Source organism: Tarenaya hassleriana, unplaced genomic scaffold (genome assembly GCF_000463585.1).
Source record: "Tarenaya hassleriana unplaced genomic scaffold, ASM46358v1 Cleome62, whole genome shotgun sequence".
Taxonomy (NCBI): Eukaryota; Viridiplantae; Streptophyta; class Magnoliopsida; order Brassicales; family Cleomaceae; genus Tarenaya; species Tarenaya hassleriana.
This window is the reverse complement of record NW_010968712.1, coordinates 146,107-158,831: the sequence shown is the minus strand read 5'-3', so window position 1 is coordinate 158,831 and position 12,725 is coordinate 146,107. Positions and strand designations below refer to the sequence as shown.

At 34.7% G+C, this 12,725-nt stretch overlaps 4 protein-coding genes across 6 annotated transcripts in view; all 4 read left to right on the top strand.

Annotated features, from left to right (window-relative positions):
- Positions 1-788, top strand: part of LOC104799905 — a 2,482-nt gene extending 1,694 nt beyond the window's left edge. The window contains exon 2 of the mRNA XM_010522589.1: positions 231-788. Within this exon, the coding sequence (XP_010520891.1) occupies positions 231-590 (360 nt within the window). The 3' untranslated portion in view covers positions 591-788. The remainder of the gene's footprint in view (positions 1-230) is intronic.
- A 155-nt stretch (positions 789-943) lies between these two features.
- On the top strand, positions 944-3,527 carry LOC104799904 (vesicle-associated protein 4-1-like). Its single transcript, XM_010522588.1, has 7 exons — positions 944-1,424; positions 1,721-1,791; positions 2,106-2,187; positions 2,282-2,403; positions 2,610-2,687; positions 2,828-2,947; positions 3,034-3,527. Exons 1-7 carry the CDS (start codon positions 1,154-1,156, stop codon positions 3,091-3,093), a joined length of 804 nt encoding a protein of 267 aa, XP_010520890.1. The 5' UTR covers positions 944-1,153; the 3' UTR covers positions 3,094-3,527.
- A 5,673-nt stretch (positions 3,528-9,200) lies between these two features.
- LOC104799903 (transcription repressor MYB6) lies at positions 9,201-10,873 on the top strand. The gene is made up of 3 exons (XM_010522587.1): positions 9,201-9,444; positions 9,541-9,670; positions 10,012-10,873. Exons 1-3 carry the CDS (start codon positions 9,312-9,314, stop codon positions 10,712-10,714), a joined length of 966 nt encoding a protein of 321 aa, XP_010520889.1. The 5' UTR covers positions 9,201-9,311; the 3' UTR covers positions 10,715-10,873.
- A 991-nt stretch (positions 10,874-11,864) lies between these two features.
- LOC104799902 (tRNA (guanine(37)-N1)-methyltransferase 2) overlaps positions 11,865-12,725 on the top strand; it is a 3,601-nt gene continuing 2,740 nt past the window's right edge. Inside the window, exon 1 of one of the 3 annotated variants that reach the window (XR_002023663.1) lies at positions 11,865-12,718. Coding sequence is in view for 2 of the 3 variants with exons in the window: in XM_019200880.1 (XP_019056425.1) it covers positions 11,936-12,718 (783 nt within the window). In the remaining variant the exon portion in view is untranslated. The remainder of the gene's footprint in view (positions 12,719-12,725) is intronic. The other 2 variants (XM_019200880.1, XM_010522586.2) reach the window with 2 other exon arrangements.

Below are 12,725 nucleotides of genomic sequence, written 5' to 3'. Positions count from 1 at the left end.
TGGGAGTTCAAGAGGTGGCCATGGATGGATAACTTCGAAACCCCATTTCTTGGTTCACCACGATGGGGGGGGGGGGGCGTATTGTACTGTTCTTGACCATTTCGGCATTCTTGTCTTCTTGCAACCAGATAATGTCTCTAGGATTAACCAAAGTGGTTGTGGTCGGGCACTTGCCTTCCAGACACGGGTTTAGTGACCAAGATTTGAATGTTCTTCCATCTCTTTTTCAGGCAACTTTCCAGAGACCAACCTCGGAGACCCTGCAAGTATCTCTTACAGGATCACTGCGGACGAAGGTAGACAGCAACGGGGTTGATGTAATGGTGGCGCTATACGAGAACAGCCTCGTGAACGACTGCCCGAGAGGAGAGAACAAAGGGCGAGTCCTGTCCAACGACTACGTCGTTAGGAAGCTCGAGAAGCTCTGCACTGTCAAAGACATCTCAGCCAAGAAGACAGTCTCTGGAACTGCACATTTCACTCTCTGGGACGGATTCAACTCTACCAAATGCGGAGTCGTCCTCTTCCTCCAAAACACCTCTCTCCAAATTTTTGGTACCCAGAATTTTCAGTTGCCCGATGAGATTTGAGATCGAAGAAGAAGAAGAAGGAGAAGAACCCTTTTGCTGCCACACATAATTTCATTCATTGCTTTGTGAAATCCTTTGTCCAATCTTTTGTTATTACAGTTGCACAGACATGTGTCCGAATAAGCAAGAACTGGTACGTGTACGTACGGAGAATCATTAAACCACGTCCTGATGCCTTTGTCTCTACGGCAATGCCAACCAATTTGAACAACGTAAAATTATTATGCTTCTTCGGGTTCGGGTCGTACCTTTAATTACGAAAACACCCCCACTTGGGACTTTTCGAGTTTTCTACACGAAGGTACGAGTGATAGATGCGCGGACTTCACGGGAGGTTATAAATTATAAAACAATGAAGCCTCTGAAATCCGAATTGAGTGTTTGAAGAAAAACTCGTGACTCGCGCAAGGGAAAACGCCATTTCTCGAATCCAGTTCTTCAGAATTCACAGCCTCTTCTTTGTTTTTTTCCTCTCTTTCATCGAACTCACTCAGCCTCTGCTTCTGATTAGAGAGAGGGATTCATCGGAAGTTTTTGTTCTCCGATCTCCGTTGATTTTTCGGATGGCGATCTCCGACCGGCAACAGTCGCGCTCGGACAAGAAGTTGTTCAGGCTTTGCCCTTTCTGGCAGACGGGAGCTACTTTCTCTTCTTCGTCGTCTACGCAGCACCTGAACCATGGTAGCCACCGTGGTCGCCATAGTAATCGGAATCCGGATATTTCCGGCGGCTCCAGGCCTTCCTCCGCCGTGACTGTCTCCTCCATCGCCAGATCGCTCCTCCCGACTCACCGTCGTCTCCGGCTAGATCCTTCCGGTTACCTCTACTTCCCGTGTACGTCCTCTTCTCTCGATTTTTATGATTCATGTGACTGATCGATGTTTCTTTCTCAAAACTTACTTGTTTTGGAATTGATAGTTCTTTGACGTTTGTACTGGGAATTGTGACTGTTGGTCTCCTGGAGAGCAAAAAATTTCGTTGGGGAATTTGAAATGAAACCTTAATCTTTTTTGTATGCTAATATTGTTCAATCTTCGCTCGGTGGCAATGTATTCATGCTTGGGAGTCCCGATTCTCTAACTGGAATCCGCTTTGAGCAAACTGATTTAAGTCTCTTGCTTGCTTTGTAGATGAACCTGGCAAACAAGTTCGGAGTGCGATTAAGCTGAAAAACACAAGCAAATCTCATACTGCATTTAAGGTAATGGATAACTTTGGCAATTACAAGTATCCGTGTGGAAATTCACATCCATGGTTGTCATTAAATGATTAAGTGGCCAGCTTCCATATTCAGCACATTACCTTTGCGCATTGGGTTTCCGCATTTGCATATACTTTGAGTGGTCTCTGTATTAGTTTTTCCTTATCTTGACAGACAAATGGCGTAAGCTAAATTACGCGTAGTTAATGCTGAGGATATGACTTAATAGCTGACTAGGTTTTTCTGTTTTCAGGCAAGCCTACCGATTTTGTTATGCTTTTTTTTGCCTAATTAGTTTGCCTCTACTTGTTTAGTTTCAAACAACTGCACCAAAGAGCTGTTACATGCGTCCTCCCGGTGGTGTCTTGGCGCCCGGAGAGAGTATTATCGCGACCGGTAATGAGATTCGGGAAAAACAAGTTTTGTTCTTTTGGGGTTTTCTCTTTGCGGCATGATCTCTAATTCCCCTGAAAATGTTTTACAAATGCAGTGTTCAAGTTCGTGGAACATCCAGAGAACCACGAAAAACAGCAGTTGGACCAGAAGAGCAAGGTTAAGTTTAAGATAATGAGCCTGAAGGTGAAACCAGGAATAGAGTATGTTCCTGAGCTGGTATGTTTTGTTGCTCCATCTAACTTTATAGGTATAGTTCTTGTTGTGCTAAAACACAACCTTTGTTTCGAGATCTTTTTTCGTAGGCTAATCTAATGAATGAAAGTCAACTTTGTCACAAAATATTTTCTCGTTAAGATGTGTCTGATATAAGCTGAACTGGCTCTGCTGGATGGTAATATTGTATTCATCGGCTTCTATTGCAGTTTGATGAGCAAAAGGATCAAGTAACAGTAGAGCGAATCTTGCGGGTCGTGTTCCTTGACGTAGAGCGCCCGAGCCCTGTAAAGTTTCAGTATTTTTTTTATTTTTATTTTTACTCTGATGCATCTGATCTTCATCACTAATGATAAGACCACATGACCATATTTCAGTCTTTCAGTAAAATATGACTGATGTTACTTCTGTTTTTTTGTTTGTTCAGGCGATGGAGAAACTAAAACGTCAACTGGCAGAAGCGGAAGCGGAACTCGAAGCCCGAAAGAAGCCAGTGCCCGAGACAGGTGCTCGTGTAGTTGGGGAGGGACTTGTTATAGACGAATGGGTATGTATAAAGATTCCGACTTTGGCACATTTCTGTTTCCTCCTTTATATCATTATATTGATTCACCAATGGTTTTCATATTTCAGAAGGAGAGGAGGGAGAAGTACCTTGCTCGACAACAGGTCGAAGCCGTAGATTCCTCCTGAAACACGGTGACTAAACTCCTCTCTTTCTCTTCTCTTCTCCCGATGCCTCTATTCTCTCCGAAACTTGGCGTCGTCCCCATCTGAATTCAATGAGGACAACGAATGAGTTTGATAGCTTCCCCCATGCGCTGCGTTTTGTCGCTTCTTCTGTCTTTTTCGTTGTGTATATAAGCTCTATGGTTATTTTTTTTCCCCTGGTTTATGGGAATAAACGGCCAGATTAGATGGGCATATCATCAAATCTAAGTCATGTATCTCTGTGTGTGTGTGTATCTTTAAGGCGCTTCATTTTTCTTTGTGTCATCTCTTATGTTTCTATGTTCTGTAATCTCTTGGATCCTTTTGTTCTGCCAATCTCTTGCAATGTCGTGTAGTGTGCGTGTGATTCACCTCGGTTTGTGTTCTCAATAAATGTGATCTGCTTGCTTATGTTTTTTTATGATTATTTTTTTAAAAGTAATCACAAGTTTATAGTATATAGTTTTCCTTATACTATTTTAGGTTTCTCGATGATTGATGTTTGTTATCGAAGTTACTGTATACCCCTTGTTACGTTTGTGTAATGTTTTTTAAATTGATTTACAGAGGAAAAAACAAAGGGACAGTATATATATAGATATTCGCTTAGAACTAATTCTGTAGATGGATTCACTTTGGGTTTGAAATTTTGAAAGGTAGCCGCACTTATTTTAAAAAATTTTAATATATGATTATTTAAACTGTGTGTTAATCCATGAACTCTTTTATTCATTTTTAAATAACTGACTACAAATTTTACACAAGAGGCAAGTTTGTTTGGTTAATCCAAAAAAAAAACATTAATTTTAAAATCAGTTATAAGATTCAGATTTTTGTATGACTCTCTAAGTGACTGTTTTACATTACTGTCTGAATCCCTACTAATATAACCAATGGGGAATCAAATGGCATATTAATGTTTAGCATTGTAATTATCTGTTAAGTTTTTTTAATTAATTAAGAATCGGATTTGAGAATATTTTAGAAGCTTCCAAATCAATATATAATTTTATTAGGTAAAAGGAATAAGATCTTGAAGGGGAAAGCATGCATGACCACAAATATATATATATATACACACACACTCGATAACTACTACATATATGATATATCTTTGTGTCTCTCATTCACACCAATCGAGACAATAATATTAGGAAAATATGATATAACCGTTCGTTATTATATTATAGTATAATATATGTGATTTGTAGAGTTTTTTTTTTTGTTTTGTTTGTAGGTTCTTTGTCTCCCCAACATTCAAAAATAATATTTTTTGAAGGAATATTGTATGAATGAATTCTAATTAAATTTGCCAGACGTATATCTTATCTTATGTGATTACATCTAATAATTTCGTTTTTAAATAACTATTTTAAATTAAAAAAAAAGTTCAACTGAGGAGTTATTTTAAGTACGCATGGTACGTGTCCTGTCCCATGCATCGTGGATACACTTACACCATGCAATGTGAGGCCGCTAGTTAGGTTTCTTGCATTTAATAAAACATACATACATATATATATATATATATATATATATATATATCGCATTCTGATAATATAATATGAGGTATTATTATTCATTATCTTTTAATAAATAATGTGTCATCGCACCGTTTTATATTTTTTATTTAGAACGATTAAATGTTGCCTTTTAAAAGTTTCTGATGATTAAATCCCGTATTGTATTAAATATTAAATTAATAACCGACAAAGTCTCATATTATTTTAATTGTATCAGTTTCAATGATATTCATACAGTAAAATTTGGAAGAAGAAAAAATTCTGAATTAAAATGCCAATGGTATGATATCATAGAGCTGGACAGTATATTTAATTATAATTTGGCATATGGATTGTAGTGGCATTTAGCTACGTACAGGCATGGGCTCTTTCATTTTTGGTGGTGTCTATAATAATATACCACATTGCACATTCACAAAATACCCACTAAAATCTGTATTATCTGATTTATATTCAAAACGTAACGGTGGTTTGTATATTCTTTTAATCATGATGATATCATATATATATATATATATATATATATATAATATTATTTAGTTACGTGTTTTAAAATGCACATATTGAGACTATACGTTATACGGATTATATGTGTATATATATCATTGTATATGGCTCACGTCAAAGCCAACATCCAAATAGATGCAACGTTTAGCTATAAAAGGTATGAAAAGCGGGAGAGACGTGATTATGCTTTTTGTTTCTTTAAAAAAAAAATTTATTTGTACCCTTAATTAGTAATTTCTCTTGTGTATGAACATATTGTAGTCCATCAACTAGGAACCGTAATTTCGGTCTCTCTCTCACACACATATATAATAAATGGAAGAAAATATAATCGTATTAAAAAAATTTATAGCATAATTCTGTAAAATAAAATTATCTAAATTGGATATAAAAAATGATAACATCTGAATTAAAATAAAAACTAAATAAGTCTATTTTTAATTCTATTTTTTAAATAACCAAATTATTAATTCACTCGAAATTTGGAATATGATTTTTAAATATATGGTACGCGCAAAATAATATCAAATATATAGAGATAGGGGTCACTGTAATATTCTGACGTTTCCCAACTTTAATTTATAATATTTTAATGAATTGTTACAATCGTTTTCGCTTGGATCGCAAAAGCATCTTCTAGAAAAGGCTCAAGTGTTGTTTTTAAATTTAGTCACGAAATTGAGTGAGAAGGACGAGCAAGCAAATGATGCAATCAAGTTTGAAAATAAAATAAAATTCTGTATATTTTTATTGTTATTTATTACGGAAAAGACCAGCAGAATTGATGGTGGACAAATTTGCATGATTTTCGATTGATCCAGTTTTAGTTTTTTAATTAAAAATATTTGTATTGATTTAGATCTCAATTTTTTTAATTTGATTTAAATAAAACTACACCTTATCATTTTAAAATTATATCGAAAGCGGAACATTGGATTTAGATTTCATTTTGTAAGAAAATTGGAACATTTGTTTTTAGAGAAAATTGGGTTCAAATTTCAATTTTACCTCTAAATCGGAACATTTTTATTTCAAATATATATTATAAGCTAAACTCATATATATAACTTCAAAAATATTGTTGTGGAAATTATTATTTCCTAAATTGGGTTGTTGCGATTATTTCTCACTGATTGGGATAATCATCTACCAATAGTAGCATCCCGTTAGCTGAAAAATTAAATAATATTTGACCAAATTATAGCATTCTTTTGTCGTTTTCTGACACGTCGATTGTTAAATTTAGAATAATTTCCATCTGAATAGAAGACTCGGGCTTTCGTTTCATCGCGCAATAAAATATATATATATATAGGTGAGATTTGATTTAATATATATATATATATATATATATATATGAAATACTCGATTATGTGGTGAATCAATTTCAATGCAAGAATATCATTATTTCAACGAGGTTATAGTGTTTTGACTATTTTGCATACCTAAGGAAGGATTACAATTTAAAAATTCAGTAATTTGAATAAATAGGTTTATTTCTCCCTAAATAAAAATCGATTAATTAGCTCCTCTACTTAATTAGAATTAAAAAATACCAGCTAATTAATTCCCTTGTTTACAATTTTCTGCAAATGAATTTCTAAGCAAACTGCTTTTAATTACGTACATTGGTTTTTACATATATATATATATATTTTATGATCGATATAGGATATATTAACCAGATAATATAGACGTTTATACGATTATATAGGAAATATCGAAAACGTTTTAAATTCCACAAATAAATATAGAAAATTTAAATTTTTTAAAATATAATACAGATTTTACAAATTTTTTTCATAAATTCTAACAACGACATTTGGAATTCTACACAATTATACCCATGTGACCATGTCATCAAAACGTGTGATAAATTTGTCACATAAAAAATAATTCAAATTTTTTTATAAAAAAATAAAATTTTAAAATTTAATTATAAATACATTAAAAAATTACAATATATACATATGTACATATACATACATACATATATATACACATACACATACATACATATATATATATATGTATGTATACATATATGTATGTATATGCATATATTATAAATTTTTGTTTCTTATTTTGAAATTATTTCTAAGCGCTGCATGCAGTTTTATCACGTGGTTATGTTTTTGTCAAATTTTTAGCGTTTATATAGATTCATACCAAAAATTATAAAGTTTATATATACACTTTATTAGATAGATCATTATTAAATCTGCTCAAGAGAAAAATACGAAATAAAATGCAATGAACGTTCAGTATAATGCTAAATATATTTCGAAGCCTTTAGATCGAGTTTCCAAACAAAATATGTAACTATTTCTCGCCGTTATTCGAATCGTATTCTTATTTATAAGATTTGCCATAGTCTTGTCTTTGGATATATATGTTCACAAAAAAAGGAAAAGAAGAAAGATAGTATATATGTGGGTGCATATATATATATACACACTATATGATATTTGATAATATGTATAGTTTGATTAATTGCTATTTTGTATTTGTCTCCTCGAGATTCAAAATGTGTCCCAAACTTAATTTGACAAAGAACATGGAATGGGACTTTATCTTGACAAAAAGAAAAGAGGGAATATATATATATATATACACTATATGGTATTTGATAATATGTATATTTTGATTAATTGCTATTTTGTATTTATCTCCTCGAGATTCAAAATGTGTCCCAAACTTAATTTGACAAAGAACATGGAATGGGACTTTATCTTGACAAAAAGAAAAGAGGGAATATATATATATATATACACTATATGGTATTTGATAATATGTATATTTTGATTAATTGCTATTTTGTATTTATCTCCTCGAGATTCAAAATGTGCCCCAAACTTAATTTGACAAAGAACATGGAATGGGACTTTATCTTGACAAAAAGAAAAGAGGGAATATATATATATATATAAGCCTCGAGTAGTCAAATGCCCTTTTGCAATTATTCTAAAACCTACGTTGAATTTTGTCGAAAACAAACAAACACTCAACTGCATATGTCAACAAATTGATCTTGCTCGTATATATATATATATATGTATGTATGTATGTATGTACTTGAAAATAACTTGAATCTTTAAAATCGTTAGAAAACAGACACGTCCTACGATCCTATAGTAGATTAATTATTATTTTTGTTCACTTGTATGTGTTCTTAACTTACAAAGCATTCATTCGGTTCTTTAATTACGTTCTTCATGAAATGACATATATATACACGTGTAAATATAGCTTCATGGTAATGATGCATGGTTCAAATTTAACCTAACTAAAGCCGAAAAAAACATTTATATGTTACCGTTTTCGTTGCCATTTTCATGTTTTTTTTTTCAAATAATTTCTAGATATGTCTTGTAACTACAGCGTTGTCACGGAGTAATACGACGTCAAATCTCTGTTACTTAATTATTTATATTATACGTACGTGTTAACCCTCTGATGATTAAACTATTAATCACTTTGACGTAAATGGAATTTAGTTGTAAAGATAGATATATTGAGTAACTGCGCACGTAACGGATCTGTCTCGAAAACTGCTGGTTGATTTCAGACAAGGAGACCAGAACAAAAGGAACCTTCCTCATATATACATACACACATAGATACATATAGGCGTTACTCGGTTTTGGCCACGTGTCACCTTACATATAATTTCCTTAAATTAAACACGTATAAGCATATATATAGATGCGATTCATCTTGTGTGATTAAAATTAAATCATCATATATTGTATAACACTTAACACCGGTTCGGTAAATATTGTTGCTAAATCCAAATTACGCATGTGTAATTATCGGAATTCTTTTTTTTTTCCTGCAATTCATGTAACTTTTTTTTTTGTATATATGGTGGTGACTTTTGGGAGGATGTTTTAGAGAGAGAGAGAGAGAGAGGAATATATAGTGTAAAGAAGGGACACGTAAGTTGAAAGATGATGAAAGGGCGGTACCGAATCTCCTTTGACTTGACCTTGCATGTATCTATCTATATATACACGTTCGATCGTATAATGGTATACGTATGTACGTGCACATGTTTATATTCCATGCACTGAGACATTTTCCCTCTAATCCACATCTCTAACAAGATAAGCCCCATCTCTCTCTCTCTCTCTAGATCTGCGACATATATATAAGCACTATATATAGAAAATGGGGAAATCAAAGTGTTGCGAGGAAGAAGACGTGAAGAAAGGGCCATGGACTCCTGAGGAAGACGAGAAGCTCGTCGAGTACATTCAAAAGCACGGTCCATGCAAATGGCGCACCCTCCCCAAGCTCGCCGGTCATTATCTAATTTCTATCATCCAATTTTACGTTATCATGTATAACCCTTAATTATAATTTACTCATATATTTATATGCATGAATCTAAAATTAGGGTTGAAACGATGCGGGAAGAGTTGCAGACTTCGATGGACGAACTATCTAAGACCCGACATCAAGAGAGGTGAGTTCTCTCCTCAAGAAGAAGACATCATCATTCAGTTGCACCGTGTTCTTGGAAACAAGTTAGTCCTCTCTCTGTTCTTCTTCTTGTTTCAATTTCCTTTCTACGTTACATCTTCAATATCTTTTAGTTTATTAAATTTGATTATATATATATATATATATATATATATATCCAAAGTTTTCTACTCGTCTACCTACTTCATAGACTTTTTCTCTATAAACTTATTATGAAAATGTGTAGTATAATAATGCCATAGACAAGTTTTTCTCCCTCTCTTGCATATTCAATAGTTTCAATCTTAGCAAGTCAAATACTTTTTGATTTCAGTTTTTTTTTTTTAATTTATTTCGATTTTGACTCTATAGCATGGATCATTCTTCTTGATTTGTTGGGTATTAGGTGGTCCGCCATCGCTACACATTTGCCGGGAAGAACCGACAACGAGATTAAAAACTATTGGAACACGCATATAAAGAAGAAACTTGTACGGATGGGGATCGATCCCGTCACTCACTGTCCTAAGATCAATCTCCTCCAACTCTCTTCGATTCTCAACTCGTCTCTCTTGTTCAAAACGCCTTTGCAACAAGACAGCGTTCCGATCAACCCGTTACTCGACCCGACCTCCTCCAATTCCGCGTATCTTAACCCCGGATTCTTGAACCAGCTTGCAGCCACTCTCTTAACCGATCTAAGCAAAAACCCTCCTCCGTACAACGACCAAACCGGTTCTTACCAGCTCCAAACCGATCTAAACCATCAGTTAGCGATCAGTAACCAGCTTAGTCTTGATCATCAAACCGGTTTGCTCAACTCCGTACCGGCTCAGTTGCAGACAATCGGAGAGCACGCAAACGAGTACTCGGTTCAAGCCGGTTTGGATAATCAGAGTATGAGCCATGTTCCTTTAACGACCGGTTGGAATCTCGGTTCGATCTTATCCGCAACGCCGTCGAGCAGCTCGACGCCGTTGAATTCGTCATCGGCGGCTTATATGAACGGCAGAAGCGAAGACGACAGAGAGAGCTATGGCAATGACATGTTGATGTTTGATCATTATCATCATCATCATCATCATCATAATAATCCTCATGATTCCTGAAATCTATCATGATTATGTATATATGTATGTATGCGCTCATTTTTTTTCTTTTTTTTTTTGGTTTGTAAGTTTTTACATTTTGCATTTTAGGCGTTATTAATTTATTTGAGCTTTCCCCCCCTTCTTATCTTGTATTTGGTTTGTATCAAAAATTATTAATTACAATTATTTTCCCTTTCTTTGATAATTTATGCAGTCTTTTCTTATTGACACCAATTGTTACATTTCTCATATTTGGGTACATTCGCATGCACGAGAACGAGGGTCTATTTTTCTAATTAAGATGAACTGTTATGATTACAATTTTTCTAATTAAGTTCGTGTTAATTAATTTTTCCCATCTGGGGTTTAATACAAATTAATGTGCATATTATCCTAATGATAACTTGGAGAAGATCTATAAGGGTATTACAATTGAATACAATTATGTGATATCATTTGTTTTTTGGTACTCTATCGATTTAATCTCTGGTCTTATTTATGGGATCGATTTCTATGATTTATAAACTAAATTTCTTAGGTCTATACATCAAAATTTTAGTCAAAATGGGAAAAATATTTATCCAACGATAAAAGATAATAATTAAAAACTTGTTTATACTTACAAACCGGTGTAGATCAGTAGTATTATAGATACTAAACTCTAGTTGTTATTAAAATTAATTCGGTTAAAAGTGGAAGTGCCATTTTTTCTTGAATTTATCAGTCCAAAAACTTGTATTTTTTAGCAGCGGTCGTTTCGGTATTCGGTTCGGGTTCGGTTCGAAAATAGTTTAGTTCGGTTCTTTCAATTTTATAAAAATATACCAATAAGTTATTATTTCATATTCAGTTCGGTTCGGTTTTGATTCGGTTTTAGTTTTTATTAATAAAATTTTAGATGTTTTTAAGAAATTTTCGATTTTTTAGGGTTTTTAAAAATTCAATTCTAAAAAATTCGATTTTCAAAATTATCGTTCGAAAATTTTGTATCATTCGATTCGAAAAAAATATCATATTTTCAATTCGATAAGGTTCGGTTTTGAAAATCGTAACTCGATGTCCACCCTGTTTGGTTTTAGGGCGAGTTTCTAGTAAATTCACGCATTTTTGAGATATAATCCACTAACTATTGCATTTGATCAAATAGTCAAATCTATAGGCAATGTCTGAATTGGAAAACCTTGTTTAAACTCTTATCCACGGACCCCCTTCCATCAGGCAAAACCGAAATCAGCGAAAATGGTGGCGAAGCTCTGCCTCTTCCGAGCTCAGTGTCTTCCCCTGGCGTTCTTCTCTCACCCATTTCGCTTTCCCCGCAAACCCTCTCCCTCACCAAAAACCCTAATCGTCTGTCTTTTCTCCTCCAATGCCTCTGTGTCCGCCCATGGTCTATCGTATGGCCCATCTCTGCTGAAAGGCAAGAACCCGTTTCGGGACGGAGTGGGATTGACCCAAATCGATCGACACAGAGATACCCAGAGGGAAAAGGATGGAGATTTCGATGAACTAGAGGAGAAATTCGTTCTGGATGAAGATGATTTCTCAAGAGTTTTCGAGATTTCGGCGATTCGGGTCCCAGCGAAGGACTGCTTCGCGCTCGAGAGCCGTCTCCGTGGGCATCTTCTTAACTGGCCGAGAATCCGGAACATCGCTAGGGTTCCCGGCGATGAAGTCGATGAAGATGTGATGAGGCTATTGGGAAGTAAAACCGGAGAAGAAGAAGAAGAAGATCATAGTGCTGTAGATTCTGTGAATCGGAGAATACGGGGAAAAGCAGAGAGTGATGGAGAGAGACTGAGCCCGGTCTTGTACAGAGATAAGCTTGCGAGAACGTTTAACTCAAATGGGTATGTGAAATTCAGGAACTTGGCGAAGATTTCTCGGCCGAAGAGGATACGGAAGCAGGAGAAGGGTGATGAAAAGGAAAAGGAGAAGGGAAGAGGACGGAACGAATTCGCGATGGTGGAAGTGATGGAAGACGGCGGAGAAGCTGAGGATATGGAGGGGCTGTTGGGGAAAGAGGATGGGA

Coding starts and splice junctions, on each gene's coding strand:
- LOC104799904 (XM_010522588.1), top strand. CDS start 1,154: ATGGCGATCTCCGACCGGCAACAGTCGCGCTCGGACAAGAAGTTGTTC. Junction 1,425..1,720: donor CGGTTACCTCTACTTCCCGT/GTACGTCCTCTT, acceptor CTTGCTTTGTAG/ATGAACCTGGCAAACAAGTT. Junction 2,948..3,033: donor GACTTGTTATAGACGAATGG/GTATGTATAAAG, acceptor TTCATATTTCAG/AAGGAGAGGAGGGAGAAGTA.
- LOC104799903 (XM_010522587.1), top strand. CDS start 9,312: ATGGGGAAATCAAAGTGTTGCGAGGAAGAAGACGTGAAGAAAGGGCCA. Junction 9,445..9,540: donor CACCCTCCCCAAGCTCGCCG/GTCATTATCTAA, acceptor ATCTAAAATTAG/GGTTGAAACGATGCGGGAAG. Junction 9,671..10,011: donor CACCGTGTTCTTGGAAACAA/GTTAGTCCTCTC, acceptor GTTGGGTATTAG/GTGGTCCGCCATCGCTACAC.